Source organism: Lissotriton vulgaris, chromosome 1_1 (assembly GCF_964263255.1).
Source record: "Lissotriton vulgaris chromosome 1_1, aLisVul1.2, whole genome shotgun sequence".
In the NCBI taxonomy this organism is placed as follows: Eukaryota; Metazoa; Chordata; class Amphibia; order Caudata; family Salamandridae; genus Lissotriton; species Lissotriton vulgaris.
The window spans coordinates 314881432-314907718 of NC_141685.1; the positions used below are offsets into that span (position 1 = coordinate 314881432).

General features: G+C 43.1%; 1 protein-coding gene across 1 annotated transcript in view; it reads left to right on the top strand.

The window, feature by feature from the left end:
- The first annotated feature begins 392 nt into the window (after positions 1-392).
- The window catches only part of LOC147747110 (vitamin D3 hydroxylase-associated protein-like), a 394497-nt gene continuing 368602 nt past the window's right edge, over positions 393-26287 (top strand). The window contains exon 1 of the mRNA XM_086952361.1: positions 393-665. Within this exon, the coding sequence (XP_086808487.1) occupies positions 456-665 (210 nt within the window). The 5' untranslated portion in view covers positions 393-455. The remainder of the gene's footprint in view (positions 666-26287) is intronic.

Genomic DNA, 26287 nt, shown 5'->3' on the forward strand with positions numbered 1-26287 from the left:
TTTATTTTTTGGTCTTTGTGTTCCACACAGGGCTGTGATTGGGATTCTTACTGTTATTTGTTCATATTTATTACCATAGTTGTTATCACCAAACTGACATTATTGAAAAATCAAAATATCGTGGGAATAAAAAAATTAAAAAAATACATAATGTCTACAATTAGAGCACATTTTTGTTTACAATTGGACTTCTGAGGTAATTTGTGGGCGACTACTGCATTTATAAATATAATTACCTTGAAACTTTTTACTACTATGTCAGAGTTCATATATCATGACAGGAGATACGGCTGCCTGAAGCAATCCACGCCAGGTTTGTGCCCCGCCCGAAATAAAATTTAGAGTCGAGAGGTGTTGGATTCGATCCAACTCGCCACGCCAGGTGATTTTACTTCGGCAGCAGAATTCCTCGCTGACTGTTTTATTCAGACAGCGCGGCAGTGACAAGTCTCACCATGGTCCCTGAAAAGCTCCCGGAGCTCCTGCCGGAGTTTGCGTCGGATCGCACCTTTCTCTCGGCTCTGGTCGTCTGCTCGGGGGCCTCCCTCGTAGCCCTGAGATGGCTGAAGCAGAGAAACATCCGCAGGAAGACGGAGGAGGCGAAGAAAAGGAGCGAACTAGGACTTCGGGAGATGGAGAGGGCAGTTCAGCGGTTTCAAAAAGAGGTATTTCCAGAGTGGAGGGTAAAGAGTTGGATGTGGGCTGGGAAGAGGTTTTTCCTACCACTTACCATCCTTTTACAAATTATGCAAATCCTTTTAATGTAAAACTATCAAGTTCCACAGGCCTACTCGTGAGTAGTTTATCAAATTGAGGGATTCTATAGTACTAAAAATACCAGAATTCAAATTAAAGATCCTATCTCTGGTTGAACTACTCATTCATTTTGCTAGAAGGAGTTGTAGTGAAATTTTTGTTTATTTAAACCAATGGTTAATCAAACTATACTGTGCATACAGTACATAACCATAAAAGGTTTTACACATTCAAAATCCCAGCACCTCCCCCGAGCCGATAAAAATCTACCCACAGCACACGTTACATCCATTTTTACTAGGAAACGTGAAAGCTCTGTAACTTTTCCCCTCATGGAAGTGACACGTGTCCCCATGCCTAGTGTGGGATTTCAGTCATTCCTGGGGCCTCATTTATGAAAAGTGACACATCGCTGCGTGAAAACAGCGATGCGCCACTTTTCACTGCGCACTCCTTGCGACACCAATGATGCGTCATATTTAATGTATGACGCATCATGTTGCAAGGACTTACAGATACGTCAGTATTTCTGACGCATCTGTAAGCGCAAAACTGACGCAAGACCTCATAAATAAGGGCCCTGGCAGTTTGCGTGCAGAGCAGGCTATAGGGTGGTGGACTGGTGCAGCTGCGCCTGGCACGACCTTGGGGTTGTGTTTAGAAATAACACTGGCTTAAAAAGCACCTGTTGCAGAGTTCCTTGTGTGTCCTGCAGTTTTTGGGCAACAATAGAAATGTGCAGATAAATAACTCTGGTGATTAATGTTCCTGCTGAAGAGAGTTTGGGGTTTTGTTTAGTGGCCCTTTCCATGCAGAGGGTTAATATGCAGCGGCACAGAACATGTACCGTGGAAAATACAGAACTGTATTTTATGTGGATCGCTCAGAGAGTTACTGCTTTTGTCACAGAGATTCTTTTGTTACTTGCAGGTAATAAGTTGAAACCCTAATATACCACGGTGAGCTATGCACTGTCATCAAAGAGCTGCTTGCAAACTGCATGGTATATGTTAGAAAGTTCTGTGTTTTTTCCTCCAGTCGTTTATTATACTAATGTTGCTAAAATGTTGCTAAAATGGATTAAATTGAATAGAAATAATTCTTATTGGTAAAGCCAACTACTGTTAAATCACGAGTTTCTGCTTCCCAGACTAAAAAATCCTAAAATATACTGCCTACTTGTATTGGTGACATGTGACTCCTACACCTTGTAATCCTTTGTGTAATGTAAAATTCCCTATAGGCGTATTTACATACGTATGACTCATTGTACCTTGATAATGTGTGTGGTGTTAAGTGCTCTTGCACCCTTCACTGGTTTGGGACCTCTTGCGTCCCTGAATTTTTGAGCCACACTTAGCTGCCAAGTTTTCAAGTTCTACGTGTGATGAACTGCTCCAGTCTAGGATTTTTCGTTTGAATCCTGGGACTTGCAGTTCTGTTTTATATCGGAATAAGGAACACTAGAAGTCTCAGAATTCAAGGAAAAAACCTAGACTGGAGCAAAACATCAGGGATGAACCAGGGACGTGGCAGGATTGCACTTGGGATGGTATATGAGATTGCACTTTTAGCAGAATCTTCTGTTTTTCAATCTACCTGCACCACTGATTCTCAACCCCGATCCTCAGTGTCAATTTTCACAATTTTACCAATGCTGCACTTCAAGAAATGTAGGGGCATATTAGCAACAACCTCATTAAAATTGTCGACGTTTTAGCAGCAGGAAACTGCCGCTAAAATGGTGATAATGGGTTTGCTAATATGCGTTATAGAATTCCAATAGAAGCCCAGGTTAGATGTGCAGGACATGGGCTTCTATTGGAATTCTATAACGCATATTAGCAAGCCCATTACCGCCGTTTTAGCGTCAGTTTCCTGCCGCTAAAACGGCGATAATTTTAACAAGGTTCTTGCTAATATGCCCCCAAGTACTGTGTAGATCACAACACAAAATTGATTACCCTTGTCACAGTAGGCTTTACGATGTCTAAGGGCTAAATGTTGCGTAAAGGTTTTGTGAACAAAAGATCACCAGCTCCCTGGGCCTAGAAACAGAATACAAAGGTTCCAACTCTCATCATGCACTCACTCGGATATGCTGATTAGCCGACACCCACACAGGCTCACCGTTCAGTCTGCCCTCACACATGCTTACTGCTCTCCCGGCACTCAAACTTGCTCTCACACTGGCACACCAAACAATCGTGCATACACATCGCTCACCCTGCATTTACACAGGCTCTACCCTCTTATAGTTTCAGAGGCACATACCTCCCCCTGCTCTTACACTACTCACTCTTGCACGCCTTTAGGAACATCACTCAATAGGACTGGAAGGAGCAAAGAGAATCAACGGAGTTAGGAGATAGAACAGAGAGGAGTGGAAGTACCTAAAAGCTGCAGTACGAGGAGGGAAGGGACGGCACACTTAAGAAAGCGGAGGAAAGACAATGAGTTGTAGAGAAAAAAGAGGATTCGCAAGGCCAATAGGTCTGGCTTCAAGGGACTGTTGGATGGTAAAATGAAGTATTAAAAGTAAAAAGCATGGGAATAGATATGTATTTGTGTGGAAGTTAAGGGCTTTTCAATATATTGTTTTAGGTTTACAGGTCCGGCAACAGTTACACTGTAAATCTACAAAGTCATGTAGGCTATGCCTGCCCTCCCCCATCTGTGCTGCCAACAGAGAAATACAACATAAACTATCTGGCTACCTAGGACAGTTTATTAGCACTGCAATGGCATGTGCATGCCAATGAATGTTCAAGATTAGGCAGCTGGATATAAAAACAAAATGAAAACAGCAATGAATGGGAAGCACTTTTGTTGTGGAAGCACACAACGTCTGCCCAATCAAAACATATATTTGTGGCTCTCAAGATGTGGATAGAGTCAAAGCCTCTCGCTTGTGGAAATATTGCCTGGCAATAGCTCTGCTGGAAGGTCGGATCATAACATGCACTGGCAATACTGATGGGTCTGACTTTAAAATAATTTTGTATGGTAAAGTGAGGTATTACAAGCAGATAGCAGAGGAATCAATATGTATTTGTGTAGAAGCAAATAACTTTAAAGTAATATTAGTGCAGGTTAAAAGGTCAGGAGATATTCGCACTGTCAAGCCAGACCTAAAAATCCATGAAGGTTAATAACTACCCTCTTGCCATCTGTGCTGCTGCCAGAGAATTACACCATAAATTACCTAGTTATCAAGGACAATTTAATAGAATGTGTGTGGCCTTGAAAGTTCAACCTCAGACAGTTGGCTAAATAAACAAAATGATCATAGATGTGTGGGGAGCAGGCACTTTTTTGTGAAAGCACATACATTCTGCCCATACAAAACATGTACTCCTGGATTCCCGATATGTGGGTGGAGCGAAAGCCCCTCTCTTGGTGTTCTCACATAATTGCCTAGCAACAGCTGCACTATGAAGCCAGAACATGAAAAGGAGGCAGAAAAGAAAGACAAGCATTGGCAAAGCCAATAGGTCTAGCCTTTTTGAGAGGTAGTTGTATTTTCTTTTTAGCTTTGGTCTGTAGTAGTGTAGGTATTTATTTGTGAGTCAATAATTTTGTATTTTTTATTTGTTTTCTTGCATATTAAACTTTTCAGTCAGTCAAAAAAGCTTCATTTCAACCGTGTGGCCATAAAAGCACATAAAAGGGAAACAGTACAATATATTTGACATAACAAGGAATGATAAAAATATGTAATCATAAACTTTGTGTACAATGGTGCTATATAAAAAGATGGTACAAGGATCGTTTGTGCAAAATGTACTAGTTCATTCATTAATTCACTCCCTCACTACCGCACATGGTACTAACCTTGAATACAAATCTGTAATCAACAAGGTAAATGTATTCTGCCATAGGGGCGGGAGGGTTTAAAATATCGCCTATTAAAATAGTGCATTCATTAATATATATATATATAGACCTCCTACCAATTGTAAAAAAGCTTTTGACCTTATATAGTACATGTGTGTAACAATGCTAAAAAAACACATTAAACAGGTAATATAAAACATTTTGAGAAAAAAGGAGAGGAAAGACCCTGAGGGAGAACATTTGTGGTAGCAATAATCATACATTGAATATGTGCACATGTAGCATAGCAGCATGTATAAAAGGTACTAGGAACTAGGGGTTTCCTGCAATAGTTTTCTTTACAATTGTACTGCGACTGCACAACATCGAGTGAAGGAACCTGAAAATAGCGAACACAATAGGTGCATCAGTTTTGTGCTTGAGGAGCCTGTAAACCTCTATGTAGTGTCTGATCCCCATGTTTCTACATTTCTACAGAGTTGTAACACCCACTTAGACCTCGGCCTTCCATAGGCGGGGCAAAAGAAAAGGACATGTAGTTCAGTTTCTTCAACTTGGTCACACCCTGGGCAATCAAGTTTGTGGGCTACCTGCCAGTTGTTGGTAAATGCTCAAAGTGGGAGCACCCCGTGTCTGAATTGAAGAAAGAGTTTCTTAGCCAAAGATGGTTGGATGTGATCAAGCGCTGATTCCAACCTATATTGCTGCTTGATATCCAGGAACCTGGAGGTCAAGCTACTTGATCTGGTCCCCATACATAATAGGGCCAGTTTGTGTTCTCTTTGGGAGTCGAGTAATGCCTTTCTGGAGATTGTGGGGCAGGTCTCTTCTGGTGTGGTCCACATATTTGCCCTCCCCTAGTGCCTGACAATAATTCATGACTTTTCACTGGAAAGGTCTGTTGGACCAGTATCTCAATATTACATTACCCTGACAGAATGAGCGTTATCACAATATTCAATTTATAGGAAGTGTAAATAATTGGTGTTACTTATCCCAAATTTAGCAGCAATCTATTTTTTTACCTTAGAAGGCTAAACCCTAATGTTCACCATGCCAACTCTGTAAATTGCAAACAGTAGCTGACAGCACCAATGTCAATACGAGCACTTAAATCTGTGAGCTGAGATTGCGGTATGGCTAGATTTCATAGAGAGAGGGATTGCTGAACCGAAGAACGGTGCCTGATGACCGTAAAGTCTTAAGTACCAAGCTCACACATTCTTTACTCAAGACATTTCCTGTTGTCAGAAAGCACGAAAGGTGGACACTGCAGTGTATTCCAAAAACACAAGATGGCTACTTCAATAAAACTTGCATTTAAAACAGGCAATGAGGCATTGTTTTCCTCTTTCATAGGTTTATTTGTGCACTTGCTCCTGTTTTTGCCTAACTAGATCCGGTGCAATCGAATATCCATTTCATTTTTGGGCAGTGCTGCTTTAATGTCTTGTGTCTTCAGCGCTGCCAGTAGAGGCTGCTACCGAACGGATATGGGGGGCAGCGGGAGGGGATTAAAAATACATTTAAAAAACCTTACCTGGATGAAGCCGTCCACCACCTTTCCTCCTTCCTTTTGTACTCTTCCTAGCTTTTGTGGAATCAGGAAGCACTGAGGCTCCCCATAGCTAATCACAGTGCTGCAATGCAGAGTTGTGGTTGGTCTGAGCGCCATGGTTTGGTGCTCAGACAGGGAATGATACCCTGTGCAAGTTCCCCACCCAGGCTGTAACGCAGCCTGGTGGAGAACATGCAAAGTACTCATGAATGTGCATATGCGCACTTAGGAGGGTGCTACCAGTCCTCCCCAGCCTCTAAATAAACCAGCCCTGCCCCATCCCAAACAACGGAACCAGTACGTTTCAATAAAATGATAATAATGTTAAGTTATTATCATTTTATGTTTCCGTTTTTAATTGCTCACTCAGTGAGCAGTAGAGCGACGCTTCCCCACCTTAGTGGAGGCACCGCCACTGAGCGCAGCTGCTGGCTACTCATTGTCTGCATGTAGAAGCTCACATAATACAGATCAGGTATGCGGTTTGGTGAAAAATGTAAAGCAATATTTTGCGATAATTCATTTTTTAAAACCTTGATCCAGGCTTAACAAGTGGCTGCACTATTCTTCTGTTTAATATTTAAGAAAAATAGACGATGAGCTGATATTTTATGGGGTTAGCAGAATATGCCATCACTGTGTAATATTGCAAGCCTCAGAGGTGTGAAGGAATGCAATCACACAGCATGCTTATATAGTAAGAGCTTAAAGGAGAAATTCACATTTGTTTTCACTTGGCATGCCGATGACCACTATGTGCTGTTATCCATAAACTGGAGTCTATCAATGGAGCTTTAAATTCATTGTGTGAATCAAAAAGAACAAGCTACAAAATAGATGCTCCTGTGTATGTTTATTCATAAGAAAACACATAGTTTTTTTTCAAAGACCCTCACTCGCCAACCTAGTTGGTGACATGCTTCATCATTGAGTCCCACCCAAGGTCCCGAATGTTCCTTGGATGTGCTTCAACGCCTGGATACAGCAGGGCTGGCTTTGTGCGGTGAGTGTGCAGTGATGGGTGAAGAAATATAGTTTAAAAAACTGTCCTAAGGGTCCAGGAATAAAGAAAAGACTATTTTAATATCTGGGCCCTTGGCAGTGGTTAAAAACGAGAGGCGGATATCCCTGGAGGTCTTTAGTAGCTCCGATATCCCTATTGGTCAACATGTTTCAGCCATGCTCCCTTTATTAAGATGGCTTTCGTCAGGACCTAAAGTTAATGAGTGCAAATGTGATATAAAAGGGTAGTGTGTTAAAGACCAGCTATGTGGCACACATATTAAGGTGCGTTATGTGGCAGAGGAGAGTTTCCTCTAATGGTGCATTCCTGTAAGGGAAAGAAGTTGACAGACAGACAAACATACACGAAAACATTTAGAAGAACAATTGTTTCTTGGTACATATACTGACTGTGGAGCGTGGCATCCGTGCTCTATATGGGCAAAAGTGTAATTAGGACGGAGGGCGGTGTTAGGTGGAATCAAACTACGCCTCATTTATATGCGATATCATGTGATAGTCAAAGCAATTTCATCATAGTGCACATGTAAAAAGACAGATTGCTTGTAAAGCGGAGTTGCTTACCCAGAGTATTTCTGGAAAATGCCCCATGAGTTCCCGTTTGGGGGCCGACCTATTGTCACACTCTGTGTGTTGTAGGAGAGAAACGAAGAATACATAGATATCCTATTTAATTAAAAAACAGAGAAAAAAAAGCCACATCGTGTTTGACTGCTTGTGTGCCTGGCCGCATGTCACCGGGATTCTTAAAGACCTCCCTGTAATTTAAAAAGAAACGCAACTTACTTCTTCAAAGTCGAGGACCCACCTCTGGACCTACTGTGGCCGCATCAGAACTCCATTGGTGTGTTCCTGGTGCCGAGGGGGGATATAAATACTCTCCAGTTGGATTCCAGGTGCCGGCAATATTGATCCGCCAGTAGCATCCGCAAGTGAAAATAGAAGACAGCGCATGCAAGTGTTGTGTGTGTTGCGATGTAGCGCCTCAAGTTTTATTGAGACTGTAACCTCTTGGAAGTTTTGTGCATCAAATTCAAGTCTTGCTGGGAATACAAGTTTGGTGTATGAAAAATATCGCAAAAAGTGCAATTGGTCTGTTACATTGTAGCCCATACAGTTTTTTTGAGACCTTAAACTCTTGGAAGTTTTGTGTAAATAAATTCCAGTCATGCTGGGAATCTAAGTTTGGTATGTGAAATATATTGCAAATGCAAAAGAGAAGAAAGAGTATGAATACATATGGAAGGTGTCATTTTCACTGTGCTTGTGATGAATGGGCATGTTTCTGCTCTTGATTGTAGGCATATGTGCTTTAGCAGAGGATAACGGGTGTGTAGGACTTACACAAGGGTTTAGCACCTGCATGGTTCCAGCGATAGGTCAGCATCTAAACACCGGCTGGGCTGTGCAAGTATGAATAGGCCTATTCCTACCTGCTTGGCAGTGGTTATTACGTACTATGGGAAAATGGTGTTGGTTAAGCTCACAATGGCGTTACAGCTGAGTTTGAATGCAATATGCTGTAATCTGTTGGTGCATGCTCAATGGTGGGATATCTGAGGCTCATATACTACTAGTCCTATGGTGTCAAAAGGGTCTAAAAATATCTTTTCAGGCTGTTCCATGGGATATTATAGTTTAATCCTGTCTTGTGTGTAGACAAGTGATAAACCAAACGTTGTTCTTTCAGTAGTAATGTTTTGTCGTTTGTGATATTCTGGGTGTCTATTTTCTCAATTACTGTCCACCGAAGGTCATTGGGTGAGTGACCTGCCTGTATGAAATGATCAGTGTACTTACTGAACTTGGAAGAGTTTGGACTAATCTGCCCTCTGCCCAAAAACTAAAGCCCATCCCTCTCCGCGTGGCCGTTCAGCTCACAGGACACGCTAGAAAGAAAAGTACCCTGACGCTAGTGTATGCGCCCAGGTCTTTTTTTCCTTTCACACAAATTTGTATAATGATACAAAAATATCGAAATTAATACCCTCACATATTCTGCGACCTTCTGCAAATCACCACTGTGAACGTTTATAATATGGCAGTCTCAATAAGATCAGAATTTAGTACTCACTTTCACACTAAAGTCACCAGGAAGCTAAAATCCGAGAGCAGCCACAAAGCAGATGTTTGTCTCCTAACAACAAGAGGCACGGTCACTTGTCTTTTATTGCAGACCGATGAAAAGAAACTGAAGTAATTTGCATCACATTCCAGAGCGAAGCAGGTCAAATGCTGTACATGCAAAAGATGATGTTTAAAGTTAGCAAAAATTTGTAAATATTCCATCTGATGAGCCCATTTTCATCTAAAATAAAAACACAATCCCTTTGGCTGAGCACATTTTGTCATAAAAGCAAACCAATAGCATTAAAAAGTGCATACCCAATATAAGCGTTCACAAATAAATGATTTAAATATAATGGAGTTCCCTTTTAAAATAAATAACATACAAATAAAAAGCCTTTACACGTTCACTTAATAAATATTTAGGAAAAAAGTGTGTCTGTTAACTAAACATTTCAAGAACTGAGCGGGTATTGTTCTGAAATCCAAAAAGCACTTAATTCCTAAAATACAAATTGAAACAATTAAAAAAAATAGTGCGTCAAAACTAACATGAATAGCCATAAGGTTAAGGCTACAAGTAATAACACCAGACTCCCTGGGAGGGAGCAAGACACGAAAAGGAGGAACAAATATAACATTAACATCATACAAGCAATGCTTTTCGAAGGGCATTCAAAGTACTGAATGAAAAGTGATGGGTGGGCTTTAAACCCACAGATTGGATGCAGCATGTCTAGAACAGACAGTACATGCACTGCCTAGCCAAGACCTAAAAACATGGAGCCGAAGTAAAAATGCTTTTGGTAATCCTACTACCTGTTCTCTGCAAGTACTCACGATACGCACTAGTGAAAGAGCAGGCAGGGTTGCACTCATACTCTTGAGGTGCTCTCCTGTCTGGGGGCAAACTGTGCTTCTGTGGTGCTCGCCCATCATATAACTACACTGCTTAGAGACTACGTCTCTCGAGGTCTTCTCTTTCTCCCACTATTACTTCTTAATTAGTGCTCATGCCATGTCAGGCATCACAGTGAAGCACAGTGACACCCAACTGGAATTCATAGCCTTCTGCACTCCTCTGCAAGGCCACTTGCATTGTGGAGGTGGCATTCGTAAGGAATGTGTATATTTATTTCACAGAAAAACAAAAGTTTAAAGTTCTCAGAAAAAACAGTTACATTGCAGTTCAAGCCACAAAAAAAACCTAACAACTACTGAAAGGTGCCTATCATGGTTAGGTAAACTAATCAGAACTCACTGCTTATGACCGTACATATTACATCACTTTTGAAATGTTAAATGACATCCTTGATAACTTCTCAAATTGCATAACTGATGAATGCATCTAGTGGTACCGATAATATGACTTTTGCTGTGGGAATTGAAAGTTAGCCAGGAGAAGACCCTTTGTTCACCCTCTGTGAGCAACCAACCAGCACTGTACACTGCTGTGGGGGTTGGCGCCATATCCTGGTCGAACCTATGTCTAACCCTCTGGAGGCTGCCAACTCCCACTGCACATGAGCTTCACCTGTGTTCAATGGGGGCTGGCTGCAAGGACTGATCTATAGTCAGGCATTGAGCCTAACCCTACACAGGTCGCCGAACCCCATGGTAAATTAGTCAAGCACAGCATGGATGAATCTAAGGGGAGGCCCACAGTCCATTCCTTTGAGGGTGACCACCCTCACAACGCATAGAGGCTGATTCACAGAACTAACTTAAGACAAAATCCTAAACTTACTACTTTTGGTATTCACAGAAGTTAGGATTTTGTCTTAAGACAGACTTAAGACAGAATCCTAACTTAAGTCTGTCTTAAGACAAAATCCTAACTTCTGTGAATACCAAAAGTAGTAAGTTTAGGATTTTGTCTTAAGTTAGTTCTGTGAATCGGGCCCATAGCCTTTTAGCAGTGCCTAGCTGGTGTTGACCAAAGGGCTTGACCTATGGCCGGCCATGTCAACAGCCTTCCACAGGTGGCCAAAATTCACTGCGCACAACCTAAAACTGTGTGCAGGGGTGGATGGCCCAAGGGCATGATCTTCAGCCAGCCCATGTATCGAACATTTGTGCACATTTGCAAATGCCCATCAGCCATGCACCGCATGGGTTAAATGCATAGCATGGTCTGTGGTCTGGCGCTGAACCTGTTAGGATTCAAAGAATCAGAGAGCACACAGTATGTGCAATGGTTTATAGAACCCCTTGTTTGTTGAAAATTGGAAGAAAACTTCAATCTTGGAGGAAGCCTTGGAGTTAAAGAAACTCCAAGATGGCCGACGTATGTGTTTGAGGAACAGTTCTAGTTGTTCCCTTGATCTGCTATGTGAAGCACGTGCCTTCTAGAAGCTGCTCACTTCACTGAAGTATTATCTAGGAAGTCACCTAGGTTGAGCGGTTCCATCGGGACTAGCTGAATTCAGGGTATAGACCGTCATGAGCGTCGTTCTTTTAGTACCCTCGTCTGCTGTATTTGAATCTCCAAAACATCCTGTTGGAATTTCGCCACTTTTTCCCATAGATGAGTGTCTCATTTCGAGCCGGTGCAGGGCTAGTCTGTACATGTCTTATGCAAGCCCCTTTTTATGTCTTGATAGTCGTTTACCTGAGTATGCTCAGCATTAATTCTTCCTTCGTCAAGACCAGAGAAGTCAACAGGGAGTTTGCACAGCCCCTCCATTCCCAGAAGAGGTGTTTGAGAACACTCATCCCTTCAGAGTTGCGCGAAAAAGAAAACACCAAATTCCCTTCTCGGTTGGATTTTATCTTCGCTTCTCTACAGAAGAGTGGTAAAGCTAAGTATCCATGTGCTCAAGGTTTACCATATTCTAAGAACACAAAAAAAGGCATAATTATTAATTGCATATATAGTATAGGTATGATAAAAGTGAGCTGAAGAAAAATCCTTTCAGTTAAAGGGGAAAACACTCACCGGAGATCTTTTGGGAGTCTCTCGAATTCCAGAAAGAGAAAAGTAAAGACAAAAGTAAATTCACAGGAGAATCTGCAACAACCTAATTTTGTGAAAGAAATTCCACAAGACAAAATAAGACAGCTATTCTCCGTAATAGAAGAGAAGCACAAGCCAGGGGTTTCTGACTATGTACAGTAATATACAAGGGATATAGTTTAAACTCTATTCAAATAAAGTGAAATCCTAACTAAATGTTACTGCTTAGTTCCTAGGGTCATCCATTTATAAGACAGAGCACTACACCAAGATAAGACAACGAAGTATAAACAAAGAGGGTAAAGAAACAAGACGACCAGAGGCAATCTCTTCTTGTTCTTTAATATTTTATCTCAATCACCTTTCCCCCTTGGAGTTTCCCTGTAGCCAACTTTCTAATTGGTCACTGGTGTGATTCAGGGAGAGGTATTGGAAAATATTTGTCATTCTGTTCCTGCGTAAGCCTAGAGGTAGGATCCTTGACAGAGTTAAGTGCCCACGTTTTAAAGCTTGCACCTGAGCAAAAAGGCATAGGTAATAAACCTGCAAAAGCTCGGAGAGGTGTTCAATGTCATAAAAAAAGAACTAGTGGCAGTCAGAGAGGAAAATAAAGGTTTGCAGCAAGAGATAATAGCCTTAAGGAGGGAAACCTCAGAGTTAGCATCTAGAATGAATGATATAACTTCAGGAATGGGTTTTAAATTCCTAGCTACAGAAAATGAAACTACAGGTTCCCCAACCAGTCCTACATCTACAGTAACCACCCTAGTACTACACTCATCCCTTAGCTTCACCAGAACATTTTAGTAGGGATCCACAGAAGGCACACATTTTCTGGACACAATGTTCCTTACATTTTATGTGTCGTCCCTTGATTTTTCCTGACATACAATCTAGAGTGGCCTTCATATTATCATACCTCAGTGGTGATGCAGCATCCTGGTCAATGCCATTAGTTGCTTGTGATGATGCAATGCTTTACAATTTTGAGGATTTAAAAAAGTAATTTCAACAAATATTTGATCGACAAAAAAATTCACAAACAAGATAATGAACTTCTAGAAGGAAAACAGGGTAATAAGGACTTGGCATATTTGGCTCAATTTAATAAGTTGGTTGTAGAAATGAATTGGTCAGAAAGCAAGAGATGGCAGTCTTTTATCAAGGACTCAAAGATGAACTAAAAGATATCCTAGAACAAATTCCGATTAAACCCATAGAGATATCAGCACTTGTGGACTTGATATTAGAAATCAATTCCTGCCAAAGTGAAAGAAAAGTAAAGAAAAGGAAAGATTTCTGACCCAGATTTGAATGAGTAAAAGTAGATTTTCCCAGAGTGGGCGAGAATGAATAGGGGGTAGAACAAATACAGATTTGACAAAAGAGGAAAAGGATAAGAGATGACAGAATAAGCTATGCTTATATTGTAGAGTCAGCTGACATTTTGTAAAGTTATGTCCAAAAAAAACAAAGACCCCATTGAAGGTGAAGGAAAACGTGCAGCACCATCAGTAGGTGGAGTTGGACTGGTGAGTGCTGAAAAGAAAATAACTCTAGGAGGATATTAGCTGGAAAATACCTTACAATCATCAACCCCTCACGCAGTGGCGGTTTTTCCATTTGGGCGGTGAGGCGTTGCCCCACTAATAATTATCGGGGAATTTATTCGAGCGGCGCGTTAATAAAGGTTTTATAAATTAACGCTCCGCTCGAATAAATTGCCCGATAATTATTGCCCTGCGGGCGGCCGTGGTGTCAAGCTTCACTCATGTGTGTCACAGTATGCACTGTCTGACACTGAGTGGCGCTGGAGTGCCGGCACAGTGCGCACTGCGCATGTGGTATTTGCCCGACTTCCTTTCTGCAGCTAGCAAACTCAATGGATTTTTAAATGCAAGCACCTGCCGAGTACGGGATTTTCCTATGCAGCATACCCCAGTGCTTGAAAAATGAGCTGCGTTTTTTTCATGCTCAGTCCAATCCTGATGCTGCTCTCTTTAGAGAGCAGTTCTCCACTAAAGAGAGCAGCGTCAGGATTGGCTACTACTGTAGTGTCCTGTAACAGTAGTACTACGACTGAGTGTTCTGTTCTTGACTTGTTCACTGTCTAGTGTCTCACCGCGGGGTGGGAGGATCTAACGTGGTGGGCAAGCAATGCCCAATCACTGTAGTGGCTTAGTGTTAAGCCATTCAGTGATTGGGCATTTCTTAGTTGCTGGGCAATTCGGGCCGGCCCACGGCCAGTCACCCTTCCTCCTCATGGTCGACTCGTGACTCGTGCGCATGAGGGAGAGGGACTGTCTGGTCTGAGGCCTCACCTAGTCGTCGTCGAGTCTGTCATCATCACCCACCTGCACTTGAATTATTTTTGGAGCGTTCAGCATTGGACCTGTGTGCAGGTATGGACCTTAAATATCATATAAAAGTTAAACTTTTATATTTAAAGTTAAAGTTGATATCTATGCTCAGACAGAGCCCGGCTCCGGCTCAGGCCTCCCACCGGCTGCAGCCGATAGACAATTGGTTGAATAAAGAGAACATGGGAAACTGATCCGGGGTCATTGGTTGGAATGTTTTTCTCCTATACAAGATGTAATGTTCACTGGCGGTTACTTTAGCGACATTCAGTTTCAGATGGAAAGGGATATGCTTGGTCTCCAAAGCTAGTGCACTCCGCCATCTTTACATTCATATTATCGCCCCTTAAAAAAAGGTATCAAACTAAAAGAGGTAGCGCTGGAATCCACACCTAAGAACACATCATGAACAGCTGCGCTGGCTCAGGGCAGAGCTGAGCACCTGGTTTATTGGAGTTAACGTGGTTGATTATGCCCAGGATGCCTTGCACAACAAATTTAAATATTGCCTGGGACTTATATTGGCTGCACAGTCTGCACTATTGTTCCAGCGGGAGCGTGCGTGACTCTGTACTGTGTATTCTGTACTACAATCTGTTCTCAGCTTGTGAACAATGTCCCGGGGTGGGGGATGTGGGGGGAGGGGGGATTGGGGTCCAGCAGCATGTCCAGGAGTTATTGTATGTTATTGTTTTTCCTATAAAGTATGCCGGACTAAAGGAGTCAGGTGTAGGGCACAATGTGAATACACACCGTCGACTGCACCACCAGCGGGTGCCTAAAGCAACCAATGGGACAGTTGGAGGACAGATTGAGGTTAATGTTTGGAGTAGACATTTTTTTAAAGTTTGGCTTTTTTTAGTCAAGAATCTGAGTTGTTTACTGAAGTGCTTGTTCATCAGTCAGTGCATGGGTGCATCTATCAGTGCAGGGCCTGGGAGCATTATTCTGTATGGGAGGGAAGGGTGTAATCTGCTTAGATTTGTTGCATCTTTTCAATAAACCATTAAAAAATGCAACACAAATTGAAAATACTCTATTAAGAATAGAGGAGAACACCTATAAAATCAATGCTTACGTTGTTCATGGAGAAAAATATTTGTGATTCTAGGCCTGAGATTGTCTAGCTATGATAGATAATTTATGGGTTTTCTAGGACTGCCGATTTGGTAAATACAGAGCCCATTGAGTGTCTTGCTTATTTGATGTAGGACTTCGAGGTTTCAGTCACTAACTTTGAAATCCAAGACCCGATGAGTCTTGCTGTTTTTGAGAAGAGATTCCTCTCGATACCCCTTTCTCATTTCTTTCCTCAGTGCAGAGTAATAGCATATACCTTCCCCTACCGTCATGCCAAGGAAAACGTCTTCCCTCCTCATCGATAATGCCTTCTAATGTTTCACACCCTCATTTCTTACGCTGCTCTTCTTTCCTTCCTGACTCTTTTGCCTTCTTGTTTACTCCTTACCTCTCAGACTCCTTCTGTGACTTGTGGGACTGGCTGTTTTCACTTCTTAATCCATTCCTTTTCCCCACTTGGAGTGAACTCTGGGGCGATGTATGGTGGCCCTCTGAGCTAGGCCCCACTCCCACTCCGGTCTTGGAGATAAAAAACTTAGGGGTGTGGTTAGATCCCACCCTTAGCTTTGTCTGCCACACCAAACGCACTGCGGCCTGCTGCTTTGGCATCCTGCGTAGCATGAGACCTGTACTTAAATTCTTTGATGCCTCGACTAGACAGCTCGTGGTACAGGCGACGGTGATGTCTCAGCTTGATTATGCCAGCTCCCTCTTGATAGGGTTAAATCAGGCCGAACTCACTCGTCTTCAACGCGTGCAAAATGCAGCCGTCAGAGCAGTTGTAGGCTTACCCAGGTTCTGCTCCGTCTCTAACACCTTGCGCTCTCTTCACTGGCTACCGATTAGGCAGAGGATCCAGTTCAAAGTGCTTTGTATGTCCCACAAGATCCTTAAAGGTTCCCCTGCTCTGATTCTTCAGAACCTGCTGTCTCCCTACATCCCTTGTCGCTCACTACGCTCATCGGACCTTGAACTAGCAGTAGTTCCACGGTTCAAGCGTAGTCGGGCTGGGGGACGTTCTTTTCGTGTACGTGCTGCTGTCCTGTGGAATGCCCTACCATTCGAAATACGCACCCTTGCTGATCTGTTTTTATTCCACAGGGCTGTCAAGACTTTTCTGTTCCCTTAGTCCCTTCCTTTTTATTAGCCCACTCTTTTAAGTTGTGTTACGTTACTTCCTTGTCGAGCGCCGGGACGCTCCTTTGCTGGAGCAGCTGTGCGCATAATAAATGCTCGTAACATAACATAACATAACATAACATAAGACTAGCTTCTTCCAGAAATTGTAAAATAACCGTGGATTGTTTTTACTCCTATGGGCTTTTATACTAGTTTCCGCCTTTTTGAAACTGGCAGATTGAGTGTCTGCATAGTTGCAGTCTCTGACATTGACAGCTGTAATAATTATCAGACAGATTCACACTGCTGGCCTTTTGGTGATGACTAACTTCTAGCTAATTAAAATTCTTTAGCTGACACTTGAATCCTGCATTTAGCTGTGCTCAGTAAATACCAACACGTGTGTGCTCTGAGCAATCACGCTAATCGGGCTTCAAAAAGGCGGCAGAGCAATACAGGCAGGGAGATGGCCAGTGTGCATGCCATGTCAGGTTGGAGAGCCAGGTCTCTGATATGCGCACTTCAGGAGGACTCGAACCAGCACAGCCCTCCGGGGTTCTTTTCGTGGAGCTTTGGGTTCATCTGTCCTGTCATCTGAAAGTCTCATAAGACTTAAATGTGGTTTGTTTTTCTATATCTTCTCAAAACGAAAAACCCATTATTGTGTGGATTTGTTTCCGACAGGCCGCTAAATGGGGAGGCTCAGTAAATAAATTAAAAAAAAAAATAAAGGAGATGAAAGTGGGTCAAGTCATAGGCTTTAATGTAACTGTGGCTCTGGGGCATGTTTGGCCTCGTTTTCGACATCAGAGGTGTACCCTGCAGCACCCAAGCTGTTATAATATAGAATATGTGGCAATACCACCAGAACGTCACCTTTCCTTCACTGTGTCTGCGCAAAGTAAAGGTCGAGGCAGCATTTTTTTAGAAACACAAGAGATGAGAGATGAGAGGAGAGAGAAGTGGCAGCACAGAGGAAGAGAGTGCGATGGAAAGAGGAGATATCAGAGATGCAGCAGGAGTGATGAGAATCACAGAACAGGGCAAGAGAGAATTAAAGGTAGAGCAGTGTAAAATAATATGCAACACACGTATTGGAGAAGAGGGGTAGAAATCTGAGAGGAGAGAAGGAGAGATATTAAGCAAGGAGAGAACAGCCGAGAGAGCAGACACTTTATCTAGCAATTAAACATTGTTAATCTGTCACCATATAACATCTGTGTAACCCACCCCAGCATGATGATGAACACATGAGCAATGATAATGAATGACCAAGAGTTTAATAGTTGTGCCTCTACATTTTAGACTGTAATTGCGTGTGACCACATCTGGTATATGAAGGCTGTAATGAACAGGTGATATCTACAAGGAGAGCTCACATCGTTTTTCTGCCAATATCATATATCGAGCATATACTGGGAATGGAAATAATGTAAGCCAGCAACCAGTACTTGTGCATGTTTTGTGTAAAGAATTAGCCTAGCTATTTTCAATTTTGGAGGGGCAGCAACATTGTCGTGGTGTCACCAGGGCTTTATGTGGAAGCTTTTTCATTGTTATATACAAGCCACAGTTGCTGCTTATTTATCTTTTGCAACTAACAACCATCGACAAAGCCAGTAGTCCTGACTTCTTGTAAGTATGATGTTACTTGTTGTATCATATATCTGAATGAAATGACAAAAACAACAAAATACCAGTTAGTTTTCAGTCTTCCTTTGAATTTGTATTGTTGCATATTTTCCATAGTGCATGTATTGTTTCAATAACTTAGTTAGCAGTTGATTTATAAATTATAGAGGTAAAATCTTCTCCACACAAAAGGCATCATTAGGATCAAGTCATTGAGAAGTTTGCTTCCATGAAAAACAGACGTGCTGATTTTAATTACAAAAAGTGAACACTCTATTTAAATGCTGCTAGTTTGCGTCCTGTTTATTTGTTTGTTATTAAAATACATCTGTGAGGTACTCAGCAATGCATTGTGTTTCAAAGTCTGTTATGAAGCTCTGTGATTATGCTGAAGATGAATAAGCAGCTACCTATGTTATATGACACCACTTTATTAATGTAATAACTGCACTTTCACAATTGCTTTATTAACCTTCCTGCTTTCACAAATTTGCTTGAAAATGCACCATTTGTCCACTCTTTTTTCAAAAAAATTTCGGGGGAAATCCCCCCGAACCCTCCTTAGGGGGTTCGGGCTCGCTCGCTACGGTGCAGTATGATTATCTTGTTACGCCTCACCACTTTCAAATGTCACCAGCCGCCACTGCCCTCAACTGATTTTATCAATGACATTAAGCTGTAGGCAAACCTCTCTGTCGGACGTTTCAGTGATGATCAACACTGATTCCACCGGATATTTTGGTGATTTGAAATTTGTGGAAAAAATTGTTTAAAGGGCCATTCCAAAGACTAAAAGTGAACCAGTATAAGTGGTAGATGAGACTAATCTATCATCTGGGCCATTTGTGAGTCATACTGAGCGAGTCGAATTAACATTTTGGGAAGTACAGAGAGAAATCATTCTGTTTAATTTAATAGACGCTCCCCAATTCCAAATTATCCTGGGATTGCCCTTGCTCTCTGAACGTAATCCAACAATTGACTGGAGCGCAAGAACCATAGTGATGAATACTGATTTCTGCAAGGAGAATTGTTTTAGGCCAAGAGAAAAGTTGAGAAAGCAAAATACGGTTACCTTACTGTGCGATGAAAGAGCTTCATTGTGTGTCATACACATGAATGAGATTCCATAGGATTACAAAGAATTTGAGGATGTATTCAATTAAGTAGAAGCAAAGAAACTTCCACTGCATCGGCCGTTTCACTACAAGATAGATCTAGAACCAGGTTCATTATAGCTAATTTTCTGCCTTGATGGTGAAGGAAAAACAACATTTAAAAGAATATCTAGAAAAATTCTTGGCCAATGGATTTTTCCCTCATTCTCAGTCACCAGTGTCTTCTCCATCATTTTTCGTCTCAAGAAATAAGGAGAATTGAGACTTTGCATTGATTATTGAGCAATTAATAAGGTCAGCATAAAGAATCGTTATCCTCTTCCCCTTGTCTCAGCTCTTTTGGATTAGGTGAAAGGAGCACAAATCTATATAAAACCTGATCTAAGAGGAGCTTATCACTTGATAAGGATTTGGGAAGGTGATGAATGGAAGACTGCTTTCCGAACAAAATTTGGCCGATTTGAACTTTGAGTAATGCCTTTTGGGCTATGCAAAGCGCCAGCAGCCTTTTAGCATTTTATGAACAGTGCTCTGGGCGAATTCATTGACCAATATGCAACAGTGTACATTGACGATATCTAAATTCCCTCCACCTCTGAAGAAGAACATCCTGATCAAGCAAAAAAGATCTTAAAAAGGCTGAGAGAAAATAAACTGGATGTGAAACTAAAGAAATGTACTTTCAATGTGAAGGAAGTGGAAATCTTGGGATTTGTGCTTTCTCCATCGGGAATCACTATGGATGTACACAAAATAAAGAAATAGAAAGAGTGGAAATCCCCAAGTTATGTGAAGGAAGTAGAAAGCTTTATAGGTTTTGCCAATTTCTACAAAAGTTTTATTAATGAATTCTCACACAAGATAATTACTCTCACTGATCTCCTCAAGAATAGTGTTCCATTCGAGTGGACAGAAGAGGGAGAGAAGGCTTTTCAATCTTTAAAAAAGGAATTCACCACTGCACCAGTTTTACTGCATGCTGGTCCTGCAGAACCCTTCTATTTGAAAACAGATGTTTCTGATTTGGCCATTGGGAGAGTTCTTTCACAATGGCATAAGAAAACAGGACAACTTCACTCATTGGCTTATCGGTCAAGGAAATTAACCCAGGGAGAGATAAAGTACACCATCACCGAGAAGGAATTGCTGGCCATTAATGGTACATTTAAAGAATGGTGACATTACTAAGGGTGGGCGTAGTTGGCGGAGTACTACTATGTGGAATTCTGCAGAATTGATCAAAAACTCAGTGAATTCTGTTCCACAACTCCATTCCGTCTTACCACAATTAATAAAACAGAAACCTCACATACCCTTGGTAAAACAACAAGTAACTCTATTGTTACATGCTAAGATGCATATAATCATCTCACAAAAGTGAAAATGAAAATACAGCAAGCAGTGAGAGAGGTGATGAGTTTGATGTCCTCACTGACCTAGGGAGAGAGCAAAGCAGATGCCTTGAACACAAAGAGCATATCTTGCTGAATGATTGGTGGTGGATCCATCCTCCTAGGACCACCCCAAGCCCAGTTATGGGCAAAAAATACAATCTGAACCAAAGGCCCTGCAAAGCATTATGGGATAGTATTCTAGGGTGCAGTGAATAATATAGTATCCAATATCAAAACATTCCTCAAGGGGCAGGCTCTCTGGCTCAGCTGAGAGCTAATACTATAATATTTACTATACTCTAGAATCTTGCCCCAGAATGAGTTGCTGGGCCTTTGGTTGGCATTGTATTTTTACCCATAACGTTGCTTGGGGTGGTCCTAGGAAGATGGATGCACCATAATCATTGAGCATGATCTGCTCTTTGTTTTCAAGGCACCTGCCTGGTCCTCTCCCCAAGGTATTGGGAACCCCAAAATCATCACCTCTCTCATTGACTGATATTTTTCAAAGCTCGCTTTTGTGAATTGGTTATAAGCTTTTTATCATGTAAAGATAAAGTTGTTTTATCAAAGGGTTGTGTGTGCAGTAGTTTACTCCAGAGTTTATGCACGAACTCCATTGTCGTATATTTATAAAAGTTTTAAAATGAAATCTCACATATCTTTGGTAAAAAAAAAATATCTTTGCATGGTAAAATACATATAGCCATCTCACAAAAATACAAATATAGCAAGCAGTGCTTTTAGTCAAATAATAAGTAATTCTATCTTTGCATGCTAAAATGCATATAGTCATCTCACAAAAGTGAAAATGAAAAGTAGCAAGCAGCCAGAGACGTGATAATTTTGGGGTCCTCCCTAACTTAGGGAGAGGACCAAGCAAATGTCTTGAACACAAAGAGCACATCATGCTGAAATTATTTGGTGGTGGTCCCATCCTCCTAGGACCACCTCAAGCACAGGCCTGGGCAAAAATACAATCCCAATCAAAGGCCCTGTTAAGCATTATGGGGGGATATTGTAGAGTGCAGTGAATATTACAGTATTCAATATCAAAACACTCCTCAAGGGGCAGGCTCTTAGGATCAGCTGAAAGCTAATACTATAATATTCACTAAACTCTCGAATCTTTTCCCATAATGTTTTGCTGGGCATTTGGTTGGCATTGTATTTTTGCTCATAGCTCTGCTTGGGGTGGTCTCAGGAGTTTGGCCGAGGCTCCTGCATAAAGGGCAGTTCTGTATCCCAAACTGCTGCTGACGAGGGCCTGGGTGACCAATCTTCTCGTTTCAGTGGGGATCCACTTGTAGATCCTGCGGAGCATGCAGAGGGTGTTGAAGTAGGAAGAGGAGACAACGTTGACCTGTTTACTTATGGAGAGGGGGGAGTCGAGGATGACCCCCTAGGTTGCGTGCATGGTCGGTGGGTGCTGGAGCGGTTCCCAGTGCAGTCAGCCACCAGGAGTCGTCCCAGGCTGAAGGGGTGGATCCGAGGATGAGGACCTCCATCTTGTACGCGTTCAGCTTCAGTCAGCTGTTCTTCATCCATTCAATGACGGCCTTCATTCCTTCATTGGTTGGTTTTGGCAGTGTGGGGATCTTTGGTGAGGGAGAGGATTGGCTGGGCGTCATTGGCCCAGGAAATGATGTTGAGGTCGTGCCGACGGGCGACGTTGGCGAGCGGTGCCATGTAGATGTTAAACTGCATTGGGCTGAGGGATGATCCCTGGGATACACCGCAGATGGTCTTGGTGGCTTCGGAGCAGAAGGGGGAAGAAGGACACTCTGTGTTCTGCCAGGGAGGAAGGAGGTGGTCCAGTCCAGGGCCTTCTCTTAGATCCCTTTACAAAAGGGGGTGGTGATGAACAGAGTGTCTGAATTGAGCAGACCACTCTTACCCAGTCCAAAGATCAGGGCTTGATCCATCACCGTTATTTATCTCACTGCCCCATCCCAGCTCAGAACCTGGCTATATGCAAATCAGTCTGTCCCTGGCCCAGTGCATCATGGGAACAGGGCAGACTAAACTACCAAGCCAATTCTTTACCAGAAAGGAGACAAGCTACCGGGGACCGGTTTCTGGCATTTCAGCCTCTTCGGCCCGGCTTGCTTGAATCCTGATGGAGCAGTGAGAAAGGGACTCATGTCTGAGTATACCCTGCCACACCTATAGTGGCCAAAATCGATTTACCAAAGGGGGTGGTGATGAACAGAGTGTCTGAATTGAGCAGACCACTCTTACCCAGTCCAAAGATCAGGGCTTGATCCATCACCGTTATTTATCTCACTGCCCCATCCCAGCTCAGAACCTGGCTATATGCAAATCAGTCTGTCCCTGGCCCAGTGCATCATGGGAACAGGGCAGACTAAACTACCAAGCCAATTCTTTACCAGAAAGGAGACAAGCTACCGGGGACCGGTTTCTGGCATTTCAGCCTCTTCGGCCCGGCTTGCTTGAATCCTGATGGAGCAGTGAGAAAGGGACTCATGTCTGAGTATACCCTGCCACACCTATAGTGGCCAAAATCGATTTACAAAAGGGGGTGGTGATGAACAGAGTGTCTGAATTGAGCAGACCACTCTTACCCAGTCCAAAGATCAGGGCTTGATCCATCACCGTTATTTATCTCACTGCCCCATCCCAGCTCAGAACCTGGCTATATGCAAATCAGTCTGTCCCTGGCCCAGTGCATCATGGGAACAGGGCAGACTAAACTACCAAGCCAATTCTTTACCAGAAAGGAGACAAGCTACCGGGGACCGGTTTCTGGCATTTCAGCCTCTTCGGCCCAGCTTGCTTGAATCCTGATGGAGCAGTGAGAAAGGGACTCATGTCTGAGTATACCCTGCCACACCTATAGTGGCCAAAATCGATTTACAAAAGGGGGTGGTGATGAACAGAGTGTCTGAATTGAGCAGACCACTCTTACCCAGTCCAAAGATCAGGGCTTGATCCATCACCGTTATTTATCTCACTGCCCCATCCCAGCTCAGAACCTGGCTATATGCAAATCAGTCTGTCCCTGGCCCAGTGCATCATGGGAACAGGGCAGACTAAACTACCAAGCCAATTCTTTACCAGAAAGGAGACAAGCTACCGGGGACCGGTTTCTGGCATTTCAGCCTCTTCGGCCCGGCTTGCTTGAATCCTGATGGAGCAGTGAGAAAGGGACTCATGTCTGAGTATACCCTGCCACACCTATAGTGGCCAAAATCGATTTACAAAAGGGGGTGGTGATGAACAGAGTGTCTGAATTGAGCAGACCACTCTTACCCAGTCCAAAGATCAGGGCTTGATCCATCACCGTTATTTATCTCACTGCCCCATCCCAGCTCAGAACCTGGCTATATGCAAATCAGTCTGTCCCTGGCCCAGTGCATCATGGGAACAGGGCAGACTAAACTACCAAGCCAATTCTTTACCAGAAAGGAGACAAGCTACCGGGGACCGGTTTCTGGCATTTCAGCCTCTTCGGCCCGGCTTGCTTGAATCCTGATGGAGCAGTGAGAAAGGGACTCATGTCTGAGTATACCCTGCCACACCTATAGTGGCCAAAATCGATTTACAAAAGGGGGTGGTGATGAACAGAGTGTCTGAATTGAGCAGACCACTCTTACCCAGTCCAAAGATCAGGGCTTGATCCATCACCGTTATTTATCTCACTGCCCCATTCCAGCTCAGAACCTGGCTATATGCAAATCAGTCTGTCCCTGGCCCAGTGCATCATGGGAACAGGGCAGACTAAACTACCAAGCCAATTCTTTACCAGAAAGGAGACAAGCTACCGGGGACCGGTTTCTGGCATTTCAGCCTCTTCGGCCCGGCTTGCTTGAATCCTGATGGAGCAGTGAGAAAGGGACTCATGTCTGAGTATACCCTGCCACACCTATAGTGGCCAAAATCGATTTACAAAAGGGGGTGGTGATGAACAGAGTGTCTGAATTGAGCAGACCACTCTTACCCAGTCCAAAGATCAGGGCTTGATCCATCACCGTTATTTATCTCACTGCCCCATCCCAGCTCAGAACCTGGCTATATGCAAATCAGTCTGTCCCTGGCCCAGTGCATCATGGGAACAGGGCAGACTAAACTACCAAGCCAATTCTTTACCAGAAAGGAGACAAGCTACCGGGGACCGGTTTCTGGCATTTCAGCCTCTTCGGCCCGGCTTGCTTGAATCCTGATGGAGCAGTGAGAAAGGGACTCATGTCTGAGTATACCCTGCCACACCTATAGTGGCCAAAATCGATTTACAAAAGGGGGTGGTGATGAACAGAGTGTCTGAATTGAGCAGACCACTCTTACCCAGTCCAAAGATCAGGGCTTGATCCATCACCGTTATTTATCTCACTGCCCCATCCCAGCTCAGAACCTGGCTATATGCAAATCAGTCTGTCCCTGGCCCAGTGCATCATGGGAACAGGGCAGACTAAACTACCAAGCCAATTCTTTACCAGAAAGGAGACAAGCTACCGGGGACCGGTTTCTGGCATTTCAGCCTCTTCGGCCCGGCTTGCTTGAATCCTGATGGAGCAGTGAGAAAGGGACTCATGTCTGAGTATACCCTGCCACACCTATAGTGGCCAAAATCGATTTACAAAAGGGGGTGGTGATGAACAGAGTGTCTGAATTGAGCAGACCACTCTTACCCAGTCCAAAGATCAGGGCTTGATCCATCACCGTTATTTATCTCACTGCCCCATCCCAGCTCAGAACCTGGCTATATGCAAATCAGTCTGTCCCTGGCCCAGTGCATCATGGGAACAGGGCAGACTAAACTACCAAGCCAATTCTTTACCAGAAAGGAGACAAGCTACCGGGGACCGGTTTCTGGCATTTCAGCCTCTTCGGCCAGGCTTGCTTGAATCCTGATGGAGCAGTGAGAAAGGGACTCATGTCTGAGTATACCCTGCCACCCCTATAGTGGCCAAAATCGATTTACAAAAGGGGGTGGTGATGAACAGAGTGTCTGAATTGAGCAGACCACTCTTACCCAGTCCAAAGATCAGGGCTTGATCCATCACCGTTATTTATCTCACTGCCCCATCCCAGCTCAGAACCTGGCTATATGCAAATCAGTCTGTCCCTGGCCCAGTGCATCATGGGAACAGGGCAGACTAAACTACCAAGCCAATTCTTTACCAGAAAGGAGACAAGCTACCGGGGACCGGTTTCTGGCATTTCAGCCTCTTCGGCCCGGCTTGCTTGAATCCTGATGGAGCAGTGAGAAAGGGACTCATGTCTGAGTATACCCTGCCACACCTATAGTGGCCAAAATCGATTTACAAAAGGGGGTGGTGATGAACAGAGTGTCTGAATTGAGCAGACCACTCTTACCCAGTCCAAAGATCAGGGCTTGATCCATCACCGTTATTTATCTCACTGCC